The 17,268-nt window shown below is 34.8% G+C and overlaps 1 protein-coding gene across 6 annotated transcripts in view; it reads left to right on the top strand.

The window, feature by feature from the left end:
* LOC143654848 (uncharacterized) overlaps positions 1–17,268 on the top strand; it is a 100,072-nt gene that overhangs the window by 50,939 nt on the left and 31,865 nt on the right. For all 6 annotated transcript variants that reach the window (XR_013162002.1, XR_013162003.1, XR_013162001.1 and 3 more), the window contains one exon: positions 7,377–7,443. Coding sequence is in view for 2 of the 6 variants with exons in the window: in XM_077126503.1 (XP_076982618.1) it covers positions 7,377–7,443 (67 nt within the window). In the remaining 4 variants the exon portion in view is untranslated. The remainder of the gene's footprint in view (positions 1–7,376; positions 7,444–17,268) is intronic.

Raw genomic sequence — 17,268 nt, 5'->3', positions numbered from 1 at the left:
CCTACCATTTAGGTATTTGTTTGAGATAGAGGGTTTCTTTTTTTTTTTTTTTGGTTCTGCTTTGGTGTCAGACAATTTCAGTAACTGATTAATTAGTCACTGGAAGGAATCAAGATATTTTGAGATTCTATTGTTTTTCAACATCTGCATTTTTACAAATGTGACATGCAAATGGTGCAGTTAATGCTGCACTTAAATGAAACACATCTTTTCAATTGTTTGTGAAATCATTTTCTCCATATTTCTTAGTGCATGCTATTGCAAATATTTGGATCTATTAGGCTTGATAAATATGACTCACTTTCTGATTGAAAGTGGGGTGGAGATCAAATATAGAGTAAAAAATAAAATAGCATGCCTCCATAAATTTAGTTAATTTTGCTCCTTGACATTTTAAGAATTGTCTTTATTCTAGTCAATGCTAATTTTTATTTTACTGAGCTCTCAGAGATAGGCATTACAGAACCAGAGCTTTAGGAATTTTTCCTTTTTGACACTTCTAGGGAAAAAAATACACAGAGTTTTGAAACTATCTCCCCCCTCTTCTTTTCCTAATCTTATTCACCCCACACTCCCTGCTGCATTACCCAAAGACGACCAAATATTGACTGACAGCTTGAAAGTGCTAATCGAATCATTCCCGATCATATGTGTTCAATATGTTGGCTTCAAAAAAATTAAGAGCACAAATCTTTCATCTAATATCATTGCTCGAGAGACAGACAGATTTTTAACCAGAGCTGATTCAAGTACAGCTTTCAGACCAGTCAAACCCAGGAGCCAGGCAGGAGGTCCCCCCTTCCCCAGCCGTTCCTCTGCCTGCATTAGCCGCTCTTGCTCAGGCTCGGTCGACCTGTCAGAGCCATCACAGTGATTGACTGCCCTGGCAGATGTGCTGCTATAACAGGTAACTTGATCATCCAGACCCATCTGTCTCTAAGTCCTCTTCAATTCACACTTTGAAAAATATTAGAGGTTGGGAGGGGTTGGATTCTTTGTTGTGATTTAAAAAAAAAAAAAAGTAGGCTATCTTTATTTCACGAGAGGTTACCCTCCAGTAAGTGAATGGATGTGGATAGTATTTGAGCTCCTTAGTGAGATGAGCTGCTTCTAGGACTTACTACTATCAAGCCTTTAAATGGACCAAAAAGATCTGGGAGATTTTGAAAATCTGATTTCCAAAACACAATCTAAAGTTAAGCAACAATTTTAGAGAATGACAATTATAAGAATAGAATGATGTTTCAAAGATAACAGTTTCCAAGTGAGTGAAACAGATGGGCTGTTTGTGCAGGAGAGAGAGAGAGAGAAAGAGTTGGGGAACCTTAAGCAGTGAGAACAGTCCCATGTCTTCCCTTCAGTGCCCACAGCCTGGCAAATGTTGTGACATCATTAGGCTGAATTGATGATTGTAGATGGGTCTGGAACAAGAGTGGGCAGGGGTAACTCAAGCTTCACGCTGAAATGTAGTTAACTAATTTACTTGTGTCACTATTTCTGATAATGACTTTTCACCAAAATATTTTGCTCGGGCTGTGTGCAGAGGATTTCATTCTACAAGTCGACAACTTAAGTGTGGAACTGTTCAGGATCTATCAACAGCTTCTATTAAGAGAGAATATAATCTTGTTGAGATCAGTGGCTAACATGTTTCTGTTTCTCAGTGAAACCTATTGCCTTCCTCCTCTCAAGGGATGAGCATTGGCTGAGAATCGTATGGCTCAACATCTAAGGGAAAGTAACCTAGTGAAGCAAGCAAAACAAGGTAAAATGAATGACAACTGACATAAAAGCTAGTGAACTCATTTTTTTTTCCAAATGGGAGGAGTAGAAGTACCCTGTGTGCACATAGCCATGGATACTTGCAAAATTTGAAGAAATAAATTTGTGTGGCGAGAGATTTAACTGAAGATATCCATCTCTTAAGAGAACTCTTACGGTTATTTCCAGTTGACTTGCCCATTTTCATGCAATTTACCTGGGGATTAGAATATGCCATTATTCGTGTTATTTATCATACTAATTCAAAATAAGTAAATATTAGTTTTCCAAAAGTACTCTTTGTTGGCCAGGGGATCTAAATTATGGCTTGGTCATAGTTCGCCACTTTTATCTACCAGCCAAATCCCATGGTTTGACTTAAGATCCTTCATGGAAATGAACCTAGTATTTTTAATTTAGATGATAAAGAGAAAAAAAATACTATTTTAATATTTTAAATTAGTAATAAATAATCTTTTTTCTTTGTTTTGCCCTGAGGGAATTTCAATCTTGTTACTGATATCACTTGAAAAGGCAAAGAGTGGCAGGCAGTTGCTTGGTTTGAGTAAAGTAATCACATGTGTCAGAGTTATTTACAACATAAAGCTTTGGCTGATTAATTCAGTTTAACAGCACTCGTTCCTCTCTTGCATTCCTTCACTTCCAGTCCAAAGTGAAAAAAAAAAAGTCATATATTGGAAACACAAATCCGCCCAAAGTTTATTATGAGCTGAGAACTTGATGGTACAATTAAAAAAAAAAAAAAATCAACAGGGTCTTAACAGAAATAACATCTTAGAAGAGTCCGCAATTTTTAAAATAGAAAAGTTAAATAATGGAGAAAGTGATCACCATTTTAATAGTGTTTGCCATCGTGTACTGCACAATGCTTTGCTTTAAAGCCCTTTTGGAAGAAATGGTAATAACACAGCCACCCAGATCTTCAATGCAGTGAGCCATGGAATCAGATCTGCAAGTATTCCAGATATGGAACAAGAGATTCTTTTTTAAACCCTTGCACTTCAATCTACTTCACATCATATAACTCATATTCTTAAAAACGACTGAAGATTTTTCTGATTTCCATGTGGTTCCTGCTTTCTAAATTCTGTTGCTTGTTTTCTCCTTGGAGTTCTAAATGTTGCTTTAACATCTTTAGGTGTGATATAGATAGATTTAGAGTGATGTAGTTAGCAAGTTTCAAGCTGCAGATTTTAAATACATTTGAAAACCTTTTTCTGGAGGAAAACAAGATACTCTTATGGGAAAGTTACACTTTATTTTAGAGGCATCTCTGCAACTTTTCTTTCCAAAAGTGCTGAATATACTAACAATTCTAAAAGCTATGATTATTAAAACATGCATGCATGCATTTAATCCTTTAGGTCAGAAGCCTTCTCATGCGCAATTAATCAAAGATACTTTATCCTTTGGACAGCATAAATACTACATTTTTAAAGAGAGACTGAGGTCTATTTACCAAATAAAATTCAGTTGACTATTGCAGAAAGTGCCCTTTTACATAAGGTTTATACCATATGATGTGTTGAGCTTCTTGGGCACAATTTGCCTCTGTGTTCTACCATGTAGCTCTGGGCCTGCACACATTTCAACCCTGCCCTGTTAACATTTTTTTCAACTAATTATATCCATAGAAAGAGTTCAGTGTAAATATGGTTTTAGCAGTTTATAACAGGAAAGGTGGCTTCCACTCATATTAAGTTCAAGTTCTGTATATTCAATTACTGTTAGCAAGCACTCCACCTACTGGCTTATGTGATGTCAAGCAAGCAGCCCATAATGCGAAGCAAATCGGCCGTAATAAAAGACACTTCCAAACTCTGCAGACAGGAACAGGGTCTTAGCTTCATGTTCCCCAACCAAGGCCAAGCATGATGATTCTGACTTCCGGTTCATCAGAGATAGGAAGATTCCTGATCTCTGTCCTGGCCAAACGACCATCTCATTTTGAAGAAGGCTCTTAATAGCACCTCGGTGGATGAGGGTAGGAAGTTTCACTGAGGGGTGGATTTTTGAAAGGATCACAAAGAAAGGGGAAAACATCATGTTCCAGAGACTCAAAAAACCTTTTCTACATATTTACGTGTGTACACATAAATAAGCATAGCTCTAAAAATCCTTCTGTTAAAAAAATGTTCAAACGTGATATTTAGTTTTAAAAGAGTTACGATCATCAGTATTGCATGTGGCCATTTCTTGTCCGCCAACATATCTTTTTTTAAAATGTAGTGTTGCAGCAACAATAGAGAAGGAGTGCAATTGTTAAAATTATTTGAGCCATTGCCCCCGCCCCATGAACTTTTTTTAGCTTAGTAGTTTTAGTAAGACTAATTATATGACAGAGAGAAGGAGATTACTGTTAGACATTGTAGTGAAATCAAGAGAAATTGAATCGGTTGTGCTCACAATATCAACATAAAGTGTAAATCATATCCTTCTCCCTTTCCCATCCACTGTTAACCATCCTGACATATCTTTTTAAGGGCGACTTACCATGTAATCATTGCTACTGTGCCCATATTACAGTGTGTTTGAATATGGCAATAAACAATACGGCAATTAATGTGAAATAATACAAGAGCAAATCAAGGCACACAGGCTAGGAATAGAGGCAAAGCAGCAGGAACATTGAAAATAACCTTAATGGGCTCTGGTGTGGAAATGCTTTTCCTAATATTGTATCAGGGGGGTTTTGTGAGTAGGGCTGGAAAAAAAGGTTGAAGAGAAAATGTTTAAGTCTTAGAAAGGTTTCTTGGGGTCAGTGTGTTTTATCGCCAACTTTCCATTTTTCCCAGGATTAGTGGAAAATCATCCTAAGTTTTCAATAATGTGGGAAGATCCCATGACTCCAGAAAGTCTTGTAGTTTGCAGCAAAAACAGGGTACAATATGGTACTAAGTAATAGAACCTATTCCGGGTTGATGAATACTTGTGCACTGATGCTGGAATAGCTTTATAAGTGCTTTAGTAAGAGCCTAGTAAGGCTGTATCCCAGATGCAAGAATTCCTCTTTTGGCTTTGCAAAGAAAACGCTCACAGTTAAGGGGGGGAAAAAAAATCAGTTCCATTAAGCATTTACCCCGCAAAACAGAGACTGAAGAATCTTAGCACATGACGACATAACAAAATTTACCTGACCCTTCCAAACTAAGGAAAACAAGACAGAAGGTCCTCTCGAGAGGCTGTATCATATATATGTTCTGAGGCTGTGCTGCCCATATGTTCAATAGGACTGTTGAATCTCAAAGTTATAATAATTTGCAACGAGGTGCCAGAACCAATTATTAAATATCATATGATCCAACAGAGATGAAATAAAAATATACAGGGTCGATTTTACTGGCTTTGACTATTATAAGGCATTTAAAGTACTTTGAATTTACAGTGTAACTTGAGGGGTGTATTAACGACTTCCTTATGCTAGAATTTTGTTCCCAGCCGAATATCATAAGCTAAATGCAGATGGCATACTTTTCCAAGGACAAAGGGAGTCTTGGCCTTATCCTTTCTTCTGGATTTGTATATCAACTCAGGAAACGGAGATATGCTATTATGATATCTTCCACTAATATAAACCTTTATTCAAAAGCGCAAATGACAGCCAAAAGTACAATTCATGTGAGAAAAAAGGTAGTGTGTGATCGTATCACAGAATGGTACAATCTCAGCCAAATCGCTGCCTATAGTGTAAAAAAAAAAAGAAGACTCTTAGTCCGCAGTGTAAACAGTCATAATTTATTTACCATGACATCACTAAAACATGAGTGAGTAAATTTTTAAATACTCGCTCTGATCTCCAAGCCAAGGTCAGTTCCTTCTCCCTGACTGCTGTGATTCTATCTTCAGTGAAATTAAGACGATGTGGAATGATGGTTTACCACCAGCAAAGCCAGGTGTCCTGAAGACAGGGGTGCTGCTATTATCTCAAAAGCACTAGTGAAGGTTTCAGTCAACCCCCCAGGATCGAACAAGGTCCTTCTCCCTTAGCGACATGTTGCTGGGATGAAACTATCTCTGAACGGACTTACTTGAGACTCAAGCTCTAAAGGCAAGGTACTACTGTGTGAAACAGAAGTTATCCTGTCGCCTCTCCAATGGGAGCACAGTGTGTCTGCTAAGTCCTCACTTTAGGAGATGAAAATCCATTTTCCCTCAGTCACTGGAGCATGGCAAGCCTAGAACCATGTTTGTCTATGTATGTTTACAGCACCTGTCAGTTGATACATGAGAAACAAGAAGAGTCATGTAAACTGATCCTCTCTTTTGCTGAATATTTAATGCAGTCCACTAGAAAGAAAAGCACAAACATTCTATTTTTCCAATGCTTGTCTCCCTTGCCCTCTTCTAATATCCCCTGGGGAGAGGTGGGTTTCGATCTTGGTCGGGGCAAGTACCCATTTACTTCAGATTCTTCACTTTCTTGTCTCAGCTTCCTTCCTGTCTCCTCAAATGAAATTTATTTTATTTTAGCCACCTCTGAGCAGACTTGTGTGTATATATTTTCAGGGAAATCGGATTCTCCATATGGATTTTTAAATCAGTTTTCAGATCAAGTTCACAAATATGTAAACTGGTGTGTTGTTGGACCAGGCAGGAATAGAATATATCACTCAGATGATGAGCACCCAATACTATAAAGTGATCTTTAAATGAGAGCACTAGTGTGTAAGCCAATTAAAGTGGCCAATAATGGGAAAACAAGTGCCCATTTGAAGAGCAATTGTAGGACATTTAACCCAAGGAAAGTTGCATTATACATTTTTATTAAATTGAGGCTATATTCACACTTACTGTGGTTTGAAATATGAACCAATATTTTCTATCTTTGCTTTCCTTGCTTTAAGATCTCTTAATGTGCATAAGATGTAATTCATAATATCATATGACTGCTTTAAGTTTGCAAGTTACTGTCTTCAAAGTTATAATCTAATTTCTATTGACAAATGTCCATTAAACTACTGTGCTCTCTTATAAAACAGGGGCTGACCTGAGATTAATGTAACAAGACCCTGAAACTCCTGAAACTCTCAATTCTTTGTCATTTTAACCTTATTTCCAACACACAGTCAGTTTTAAAGAGCCCAATACTTTAGCACAATGTAAAGTATTAACTTTCAAAGATGTATTCAAATCCTATTTAAAGCTTAGAACTGCTGTTTTTCAATAGTCTTTATAACTACAGAAAGATAGATTAAGGTCTTGTTGATGAAAAATACACTAACACCCATTCAAATCCTTCCTGAATGATGGGTAAAAAATTATATTAGTAACTTAAATAGCTTGCAAAGATCTGCAGATATGGATTTAAAGAGAAAAGAAGAAAAGAATTTCTGTAAATCTAAAGTGAATAAGACCTGTGTGAAGGAATCTGTCCATTGTACATATTCAGGTCTTCCCACTGATGGTGAAGCCAGCGCCATGTAACAAGAAGGGGGAAAAAAAAAAGGAGACAGCAAGGGAAAACCCATTTAAACCCTTGACTGAAAAATTACACTAACGTCATTGGGATAGTGTTAAACTTTAAAGTGACAGCTTGAAAACTGCAACACTCTTATATGTTCATTTTCTAATATCTGATTTTATCATTTTTCTAGATTTGTTCTGGACCATGCTGAAGGGTCTGACTTCCTTTTAGACTATCGGTTTCATCATTTCTGTCAGGTAATTTCCCATGAATGAAAAGATTTTTAAGTGTGAAAAGAGTTAGGATAAAACATTAGAGAGATGTCATATAATTCTGCCATTTGAGTCCATAATATTTTATCAATATTATAATAGATATAATCTGTTCAGCACTTACCACGGGACAGACACGATGCTAAATATTCAGTATGCTCTCATTAAATCCTCTCAACCACGTTTCAAGATATTTATTTTTATTTTTATGCCCGCTACTCACGTGAGGTAGTTGAGGTATTGGAAGGTCAAAATGAGTTGCTGTACATAACACAACTAGAATTGGCAAGGAGATTCTTGCACAAATATATCTAGCTCCCAAGTTCATGCTCAAATGGCTACTTTGCTACTGTTTAAGCCTTTGAGAATTAACCATTCGATTTTAAAGCTGGAAATGTCACATGCTGAATGTAGACACATAATTTAACTTCCTAGAGGAAGTTACAATACAACTTTAAAGTTGCAAGGATGAAATGAACTAGTGTCAGAACAGTATATAACATATAGAAGCTGCTCAAAAATGTTAACTGTTATTACTCTTGTTGTTGTTAAAACAAATAACACACCTGCAGATATGGACCTTGAAGTCTCATCTTTTCAATGAAACGTTAAACTCAAGGATTATAGACAACAAGTATATATAACCTGCTGAGGGTATAAACTTAACAAAGAATAGTTTATGCCAGTTTTTGTGCTTCATTTAAATTAAACATCAAGATATCATCTAATTCTACTTCCCTTCTCGTGTGTCCCATCACTATCACCAATAATGTGGTTGGTTGCTTGTAGGTTTGTTTGAAATTAAAGCTATGATAGAAATGTCAGAACTTTTAATTGAAATAATGGTAGAAATAATGACTTCACTCAGGTAAAACAGGAAAAGAATGAAATATATGAGCATTGTGGTAAGAGGGAACTTTGGATCCTAAGTTAAATGAATGATGCAGAAACAGAAAATTTTATAATAAATCAAGTCTTGAAAGATGTCTGATAAGGTAAGAAAGAGGTAGGTTGAGTGATATTTCAAAATAGGCTTAAAAAACTCTGATCTTTTCTGAATGTTCATTTGTCTTCTTAATATTTAACACTTGAGTCAGAAAAATGGAAAGAACCTGGTACTCTCTTCATTTTGGGAATAAGGGAGTCTAGATTTCCTCTGATTATAGAAATTGATTTGGAAACTGAAATGCTGGTGCTCTGAATCCAAAAGCAGATTAGGACTCTCCCTGATCAAGAATGCAGAATGAGAAACTTCCAGGGCTCCATCGCCCCTCAGAGGCTTTGAACAACCAGCAAGAACTGGCAGAAACACCTTTCTCAAAGCTACAGAAAACAACTCAAGGACTGCAATAGTAGGGTGAACACCAATCAAGAAAAAGTCTACTGAAAAGTAGTAGGATCTCATGGTCCCCTGCCAGTCCCTCCTTTTCCACTTACCTGCTTGGCTTGGAGCCAGCCCATGTTGCTAGCTCAGATTCCTAGTCCAGTTCTGCAGGGACCAAAGCAATACTCATGTACCTACTGGAAGCATATGTCTGACCCAGTCTGGCTGCTGGAGCCTGAGAGACTGGCCATCCCAGAACTTGCTCTGCTTATACGTGGGAGCTCAAGAACTCTCCTACAGAATACTGAGGGTGAAGAGTCAAACCGTTCTGTCTGGGATTGTGAGGAAACTGTTTCCTTGGGAAGACAAAACGTCCCTATCCATGTAACCAGGGGAATTCCTAGGGCCACATAAACATGTCCAAGACAAGCCACAAGCACACAGAGGATCAGGGTGGCCCTTACACTTTGTCCCAGTGTTACTCTCTAAAATCATTTTATAGGTAAGGCCTGAAAGAGCACTGGCATAGGTCAATCTGCAAAGACTAGGAAAGATATTTAATAATAATAATTTTCCTCCTTCTCTTCTTCTCCTTCTCCTTCTCCTCCTCCTCCTCCTCTCCCTCCTTCTCCTTCTTCTTCTTCTTCTTTTGTTTGCTGCTGGCAATCATGGAAAACTCTGTCATAACATCAGCTCAATGGAACATTAGGAACAGATGCCTTAGGTTCTAAATTCCAGTGACAACCCATTAAAATATCCCAATGTCTAGGTTTCAACAAGAGGTTACAAAACATGCAAAGAAACAGGGAGCGATGGCCCAGCAATGGGAAAGAGTAAAACACTAGACACTATCAATGAGGAAGATCAGACCTCTGGGATGTACAAGACAAAAACTTTTTAAAAATGGTCCTAAATATGCTCAAAAAGCTAAGGAAAATGTGGGCGAAGGAAATCAGAAAAATGATAGATGAACACAAAGAGAATAGCAATAGAGAGATGGGAATTATGGAAAGGAACCAAAGAAAGCTGAAAACAGCAGTAACAGAAATTTAAAATTCCCTAGAGGGGTTTAATAGCAGATAGGAGATGGCAGGAGAGTCAGTCAACTTGGAGATAAGATAATTGAAAGCATTTGGTTTTAGGCACAGAAAAAAGAAATAATGAAGAAAAGTGAACAGATTTTAAGGATCCTGATGGGACACCAGCAAGTGTATCAATATTGTGGGAATCCCAGAAGAAGAATGAGGGAAAAGGGCAGAGAAGATATTCAAAGAAATCTTGTGAAACTTCCTGAATTTAATGAAAGATGAATATAAACATGCAAGCTGCTCAACGAACTCCAAGCAGGATAAACCCAAATAGACCTATATTATGGGATATTATAATCAAACTGTTGAAGGACAAAGATAGAGGATTCTGAAAGCTGCAAGAGAGAAGCAATGTATCATATACAAGACAGTCTCAAAAAGGTTGTCTATTTTTTTCTCACTAGAAACCCTGGAGGCAAGAAGGCAGAGGGATAACATTTTTAAGGGCTAAAAGGAAAAAATTGCTAGCCAAGAATTCTAGGTCTAGAAAAATTCTTTCAAAAATGATGGAGAACTTAAGACAGTTCTAGATAAATAAAAACTGAGGGTGATTGGCCCCACCAGATCTGTCCTTAAAAAATGTTAGAAGAGTTCTGCAGGTTGAAGGAGAAGAAAATAGATCAAAGCCAAGTGAAAAAAAAAAAAAGATCTCAGGTGATGATAATGGCATGGGTAAATATAGATGCCAATACTAATGCATTTGGGGGGTTGTAACTCCACTTTTTGCCTCCTGCAGAATCTAAAAGTCAATTTCACAGAATATAATGATAAAAATGTAGGTTAGGCAAGTAGCAATTCAAAAACGCCTAATGATGGTATGCTTCTAGTGCACAGAGAATGAGTGGGATTGCCGTGGCCATGCAGTGGTTTCTCTCTGTCGGCTTAATCGGCATTCATTCATGTATCAATGAATAATCATTCATTCTCAGTCATCAGAGAGCACAGTGAGTCACTGAATAAGGAAACTGTCACATCTGAGGTCATTCCAGATCTCTAAGTACAAAGACCTGGCCCTGTATTTGATTAAGTGCTTTCTATCATTTAAGTAAACTGATATTTTTCAAGATTATTAGGTTCATAGAAGGATTTCTGAAAATAGAATTTAGATTTTCCAAATGAATATAATGATAAATTTGAAATTTAAGATGTTTGAAAGAATGTTATCTGAGTCCTAAATTTTATCCCTAGCTAAACTAACTAAACACTTTGTGGTACTACAAATTTGGCTTTAGAGTTTCTGAAATTCAAGCAAGAACCCTACCTTTCTGTAAAAGACCAAATGAAGGCATATGCTGTATCACTGTAATTACTAGAAAATCCAAAATACCTAATATTCCTGATAATAGGACATCAGCTCACTCTATTTTTTTTTTTTTTACTTTTTGGAAAAAAAATAATTAAATTATTTAAGTCAGTGACAGAATGATATTAACCAAAAAGTTTTGCTTTTGAGAAAATTTAAGCTTGATTGCTTTTTTTTGCAAAATTTAAGATGTTACAAATTTTTTTCCCCTTCTCAATCTCCCATCCCACACCATGCACATACACAAAACCAAATACAGCCAAAAATGGCTTTTGGGTTGTGAACTGTGTTGAAATATTCAAAAGTTTTATGTAACTTGATCAATATAGGTTAATCAATAAGCAAAATAATTTGTTTGGAAGGAAGAATTTTCAATTAATCCTCAATGAACTAAAAAACCATTTTTATGACCTTGAAATACTCAGAAAATACTTGCTGTGTAAATGAATATAGATTAAAGATTAATATTTTCAACTCTGTGTATGCCCATTCAAGATTGTGTGATTTCTTAGACCTCTGTCAACCAAGGATACAAAAAAGAGTATATAAAAAGTGTTCTTTCATTTACCAACAATTGGTCTAGTAGTCACATGGTTAAAAGAAAACAATTCAGTCAACTGTCTGATATCTGTCACTTGCTCTATCACCTAATTTGTATGTATATGTATATGAATATATGTATGTATGTGCATGTGTATATGTACAGGTATATGAATACCTATACCTATATCTATATATCTATGTCTTTATCTATCTTTATCGCCAAGTGTTTGGGACACATATCACCAAAATTAGTAATAATTTTAGTTGCTTGGCTCTTCTAAGTTGCTGTCAATGACCAATTTGGAATATGACGTATTTAGTCAATTGAGAATACTTATGCGGTAGCTGCAAGTGTAAATAAGGCAGCAAAATGTTGGTATCAAAAAGATACCAGGGCAATGTAGTTATTAAAATTTAGATCATTTATCTTTGTGGTATTAAAAATCAATTTGATTTAAAATGTATTTTCTATATTTATAAAAATAGGAAAATATAGTTTTTAAGGAGAAATTGCACCTTATAGAGTAACAAATTTTATGGATTATGTTAATTTCAAATTGACTAATTAAACTGCTTCTCAATATGCTTTTAAGAAAAAACTAAATTAATATTTATGCCTCATATACTGTACCTATGTGTGCTTATTTATTATAAGAACATATATATAAATGCACACACAGTGGCACTTAGTTTAGTATCTGGCACTTAGTAGGCATTCAATGTATTTACTGAATAAATAAATAAATAAATGTATATAACTGTATAATCAAATTTTGTCCACATATTTCTTAAATTTAAAAATCAATATTTAGATACTAACTATTGACTAATATCAGTCAAGCTGCTTTTTGACCTTTGCGATCTCACATGTTAAGGTAATATGGCCCACTAGAATAGAAAGAATGATGACTATAGATGATTTCCATTTTTAACAATTTTATTCAGGGAATGAATGATAGTATTAGAATCTTTATCCAGAGAGCCAACATAAATGGCATTCTACTGGTTTAAAGTAAAACTTACAATTTATTCCTATTTCCTGGCTCTAAAACTTGTGGGCTGCTTCAGAGGATCCATTTGCCTTCCTGTTAATTTGGATTACATAAAAGGTAATCAATGTATCTCAATTCCAAAGACAGGATTCTCTGAAAAAAAAATCAATAAAAATATCATTTTCAATGCCATTTAATTTACATGATTTGACTATACGGCTCTTCTACAGTTATGTTTTGTTTTTATTCAATGGACTGAATACATTGTTTTGTTTTCAACAGATGTGACTTTGGGTGCACTGAAGAACAATTTATGCATATGGCTTAGAATTTTAAATGAACACACCCTCTAACGATTTGCCCAGTATATGCAACCATTCTAAAAAGTGATACTGAAAGCAAAAAAAAAAAAATTACTTAAAGGATCAGTTACATCTAAAATGATGAAATCAATAACAATATTTTCCCTGGGATTCTTTTTGTCTGATAAGCAAAATCTTTGCTTAAAAGCCACATTAAAATTTAATCACAATCTGTGTGCTTTAGCAATTGATAATTTCTGGACAGCTGTCTTCTGCTTTGTTTAAGTCTCATGTTCCTTCTGTTTAAGTTATGCCTTTTAATAGCTGGATTAAGTACATTTGGTTTTCAAATATATTATTAAAATAGGACCATATTTTATCATCTTCCAATAGTAGCTTCTGGTTTTGTTCCTTTGCAACAATATTAAAACTAGGATGAGGACCCAATGGGTGAAACTATTAGAAATTTACAATAATTCTAGGGACCCAATGGGTGAAACTATTAGAAACTTACAATAATTCTACCATTTTATTTCAACTTTTATCTTTTTTTTCTCAAAATGTATGTGAATAGGTGACTTTTTGTCGTAATGGCATTAAAATAAGTATTTTTACCCTTAGATTGCGAGCTAGACTCTCCTCTAAATCATCTCTGCTTACCTGGTTGCCTGGTATTTTGTATGCCACATATTGAACAATGAAAAGGCATGTGAGTCACTTAATAAATAACCTTTAAAGAGATTCATGCTTTTCAAAAATTCTTAAATTAGCTTTAAGAACCATCTCAACGATGGTAATTGAATGTATATGTCCTGACAGCCTCGATATTTAAAGGGATAGATGACCACTTGTTAAGTGTGGGGACTTCATCATTTTAGCACAGATTATATAACAGCCAGTTCAGCAATTATTGCTATTTCATAGTCCCTCTCTCTCTCTGTGCTTCAAAGTAAGAGAATAAAGAAAGATAATCTTTCAAAGTACTTCCTCTGATTACATCCCTTCTCTCTAATCACCTAACATGACTGCCCAGAGTTGCAATGATAATGCCATATTTATTATAAGACAACTATTTAAAAGAATCAATATGTTCGATGTTAGGCTATGCATTTAAGTTTTGAAGGCTGAAATAGCTGACAAAGTGATCCTATTATAGTGCCTTGTGGTAAAATATTTTTATGTTATTTAGTGTACGTAACTAAATCTATAGGGTTAGCTGCATTTACCAGTATTAGGACCGATAAAATTTGTACCTATTCAGTACCATAATTTACATGCTGGTATTTAATTTTATCTTTGCATCCGATGCTAATTAATTAAATACTTCTGCTAAAACTAATAAATAAGTAATAATTAATAAACACATTGCAAAAACATGATTCAAAAGAAGCAGATTGAAGTGGCTTGGGAATATAAGTAGCCATATAGTATGTCAATTAAGAGAAAAACTGAAATATTCCAAATATGCCCACAATATGTCCAAATATGTTTGCAATATGTCCAAATATATGCACAATGTTGCAAAATTTAAAATAGTGCCTGTTTTAACATATATAAAAGATGTAATGTGAACCTTTAGTGTGGTTATCTGAAAATAAAGAAATTACTGGTAATGTCAATTTGAAAGTGTAATTTAATTTAGATGAAATTTAATCTGTAAATCAAAACATGTTCCTTACATAACATAATTTTTATATGTATACATTATGTAAGACAGATAAATTATTACAACCACGAGTGGGTACTTGTTTCCTTTCAATAGCATTACTTTTCAGGAGGAGTGAGGTATTGGAATAAGCATGTTTTGAAATACTGTGGCAAAGCCATGTGTATGATATGCCTTATTTTTCACAGAGAAAATGCATCAAAAAGAAATTTAAGTATGTGTGTTAGAGAGCACGCAACAAACGAGGACTCATTTCCCTGGAAAGTGTAATCTCCATAAGTTAATAATGTCAGGAATTGTTATTATCTTTATATTCTCATTATCATTTTAAAGTGTTTTCTTTCCCAGTTTGCTATGCTTAAATTTTCAGGGACTGAAACTGCTTTTAAAAAATAACCCTGGAAAACTATAAAAATTGCAAATCCTTCCAGGGAATTAATCTGAAATAAAATCATTTTAACATGCATTTTTTTTCCCCAGTAATTTTCTAAAGCATTTTTTTCTAAGATCAGATTTTGACACTATCCTTTTTTTTCACACTGTGATGTGATTCCTCCTATTATTAAACTTTATGCTTTGAAAAGTCTTACTTCTTTTACTGCCTCCAACATATTAGGTTACTTTTTAAAGAAAAGGTGAACATATTAGCATTACATAAAATATGAAAGTGACAAAGAGTTAAACTAAGAATTTTAGATGAATACACTAGCAGTTTGCCATTCTGACAGCAAAAGCCAAGCTAGTGCTTAAAAAAAAAATGCAAGTTTGAAAAATGCAAATGGTGTTATCCAAATATGCAGCCATATGTCCATAATACACACATTTTTGGGGGAAAATTTGTAAAGATTTCTATCACAGAATTATATCTCAAATTGGTGGGGGCCTTGCTTTTTGTATTGTTTTTTTCATGAAGGTGGCAAGATATTGAAATTTTGTTTCAAAATCTCTATAGATTTTTTGTGGAAAATACATTTTTATGTTTTCATCAAAAATTGGCTCTATGCGTTAGTATTCCATTTTGAGTAGGTGCTCTACTTCATCTGTAATATAGTCAGCAAAATTGTCCAAAATATCCAGATTTTAGTCATTTAATTTTCTATTCAGGTAAGAAAAGTTTAAGACATAGTCTCGTTGAACAGTAAAGTTAACAGGCCTTTGAACTCAATGACTTTGGGACAAAGCAAAATCAGAATCAGTTTGAGTAATTTTAAGCTGTGGAATTTGAATAACCTTTAAGCAACTTTGCTCTGTTGATCACACAGCATCAGTGACAATAGGAAAGTGGAAGTCAAATGCAAGTGGTGAAATCTCCAACAGGAAAATATCAATTAATCTTTTTCAATAGAGTTGAAGTATGGGTAATCCTCTCATTAAATAGTTTGAACCTTTCTCCAAGTAAACAAAAGAGGGATAATGAGTGATGTGGTCCAACTTGTTTACATGGAGAATCTTCAAGAGGCTTAAGCATAACCTCTCAACACAGAGGCCTTCTTAGTCACTGGTCACTAATGACCTTTTTTTTAAAGGCATTTGTGCAAGCAAAGAGACGATGTTTTCAGGCTTGATATGAGAATACTCATTTTAATGCCAATATTTTATACTTAAGCCAATATATGAAGTAGTATCAAAAGCTATGAGATCTTCACACACACATGCAAAACAAACAAAAACAAACAAGAAAAAATATTTCTCTTATAAGAAATAACTCATGTCTAACTGCTGCAGATAAGGTAATAATCTCTTGAAGTGTTCCTGCACCCTCAGACCTCCAATTGCTGTGAGAATCCAGTTTGGAAAAAAGAAGAAAGGACTGGAATTAACATCTGCTGTGTCATCTGCCAACCAGTTTGCCCTTGATATTTAAGCAATTTGAAAATAAATACATTCTTTAGTCCACTTGTCACCATGCAAGTGTCATTTAAAAATCACTTGATGCTTTCAAATTGCTGTATGATACAGCAATAGTCTGTAATTATTTATACAAACATTTCTAACGTACCAGGTATGTGTCTAGAGTCGATTTAAAGGCATAGAATTTTGCCATGCTGTTCAACCAGGCCCACATTTCTTACCATGCTTATTCATCACATCTGTGTCTCACTGAGCTTATACATGAATTAATAGATGGAGAAAGAAAAGATTTTCAGTAACTTTAATGTCTACAATAGCATCATTGTCATTTCTAAAGCACAGTCTGTGTGATAAGTTAGATTTACTTAACTCATTAGCACAAAAACTTCTTAGAAAGAGGTGGTCAAATGAATTAACTTTGAACAAGGGACAAGAGATTTGAATTTCTTAAACCCTTTTAATCCGAGTCAATTTGTTTTTATTTTATTCTATCAGTTGCTACCAACTCAATCTCAGCAATTCACATTGACAGTGCTATCTTAATGTTCTTTGAGTCTTCATCTGTGGGTTAAAATATGAAATGTGTGAAAGCTTTACATGGAGAGTTTACTACAAAGAAAAAACATTTTCAGGTTTCTAGTCTGTTGTTGACTGCTCTCTTTATATCTTAAAACATTTTGAAGTAAAAATTCAGTATCTTAGCATAATGTAACAAATAACTAAACCATGAGGTCTTACAGT

This window comes from Tamandua tetradactyla, chromosome 14, assembly GCF_023851605.1.
Source record: "Tamandua tetradactyla isolate mTamTet1 chromosome 14, mTamTet1.pri, whole genome shotgun sequence".
NCBI classification, from domain to species: domain Eukaryota; kingdom Metazoa; phylum Chordata; class Mammalia; order Pilosa; family Myrmecophagidae; genus Tamandua; species Tamandua tetradactyla.
The sequence above is the reverse complement of the archived record's forward strand: the minus strand, read 5'-3'. Positions and strand labels throughout refer to the sequence as shown.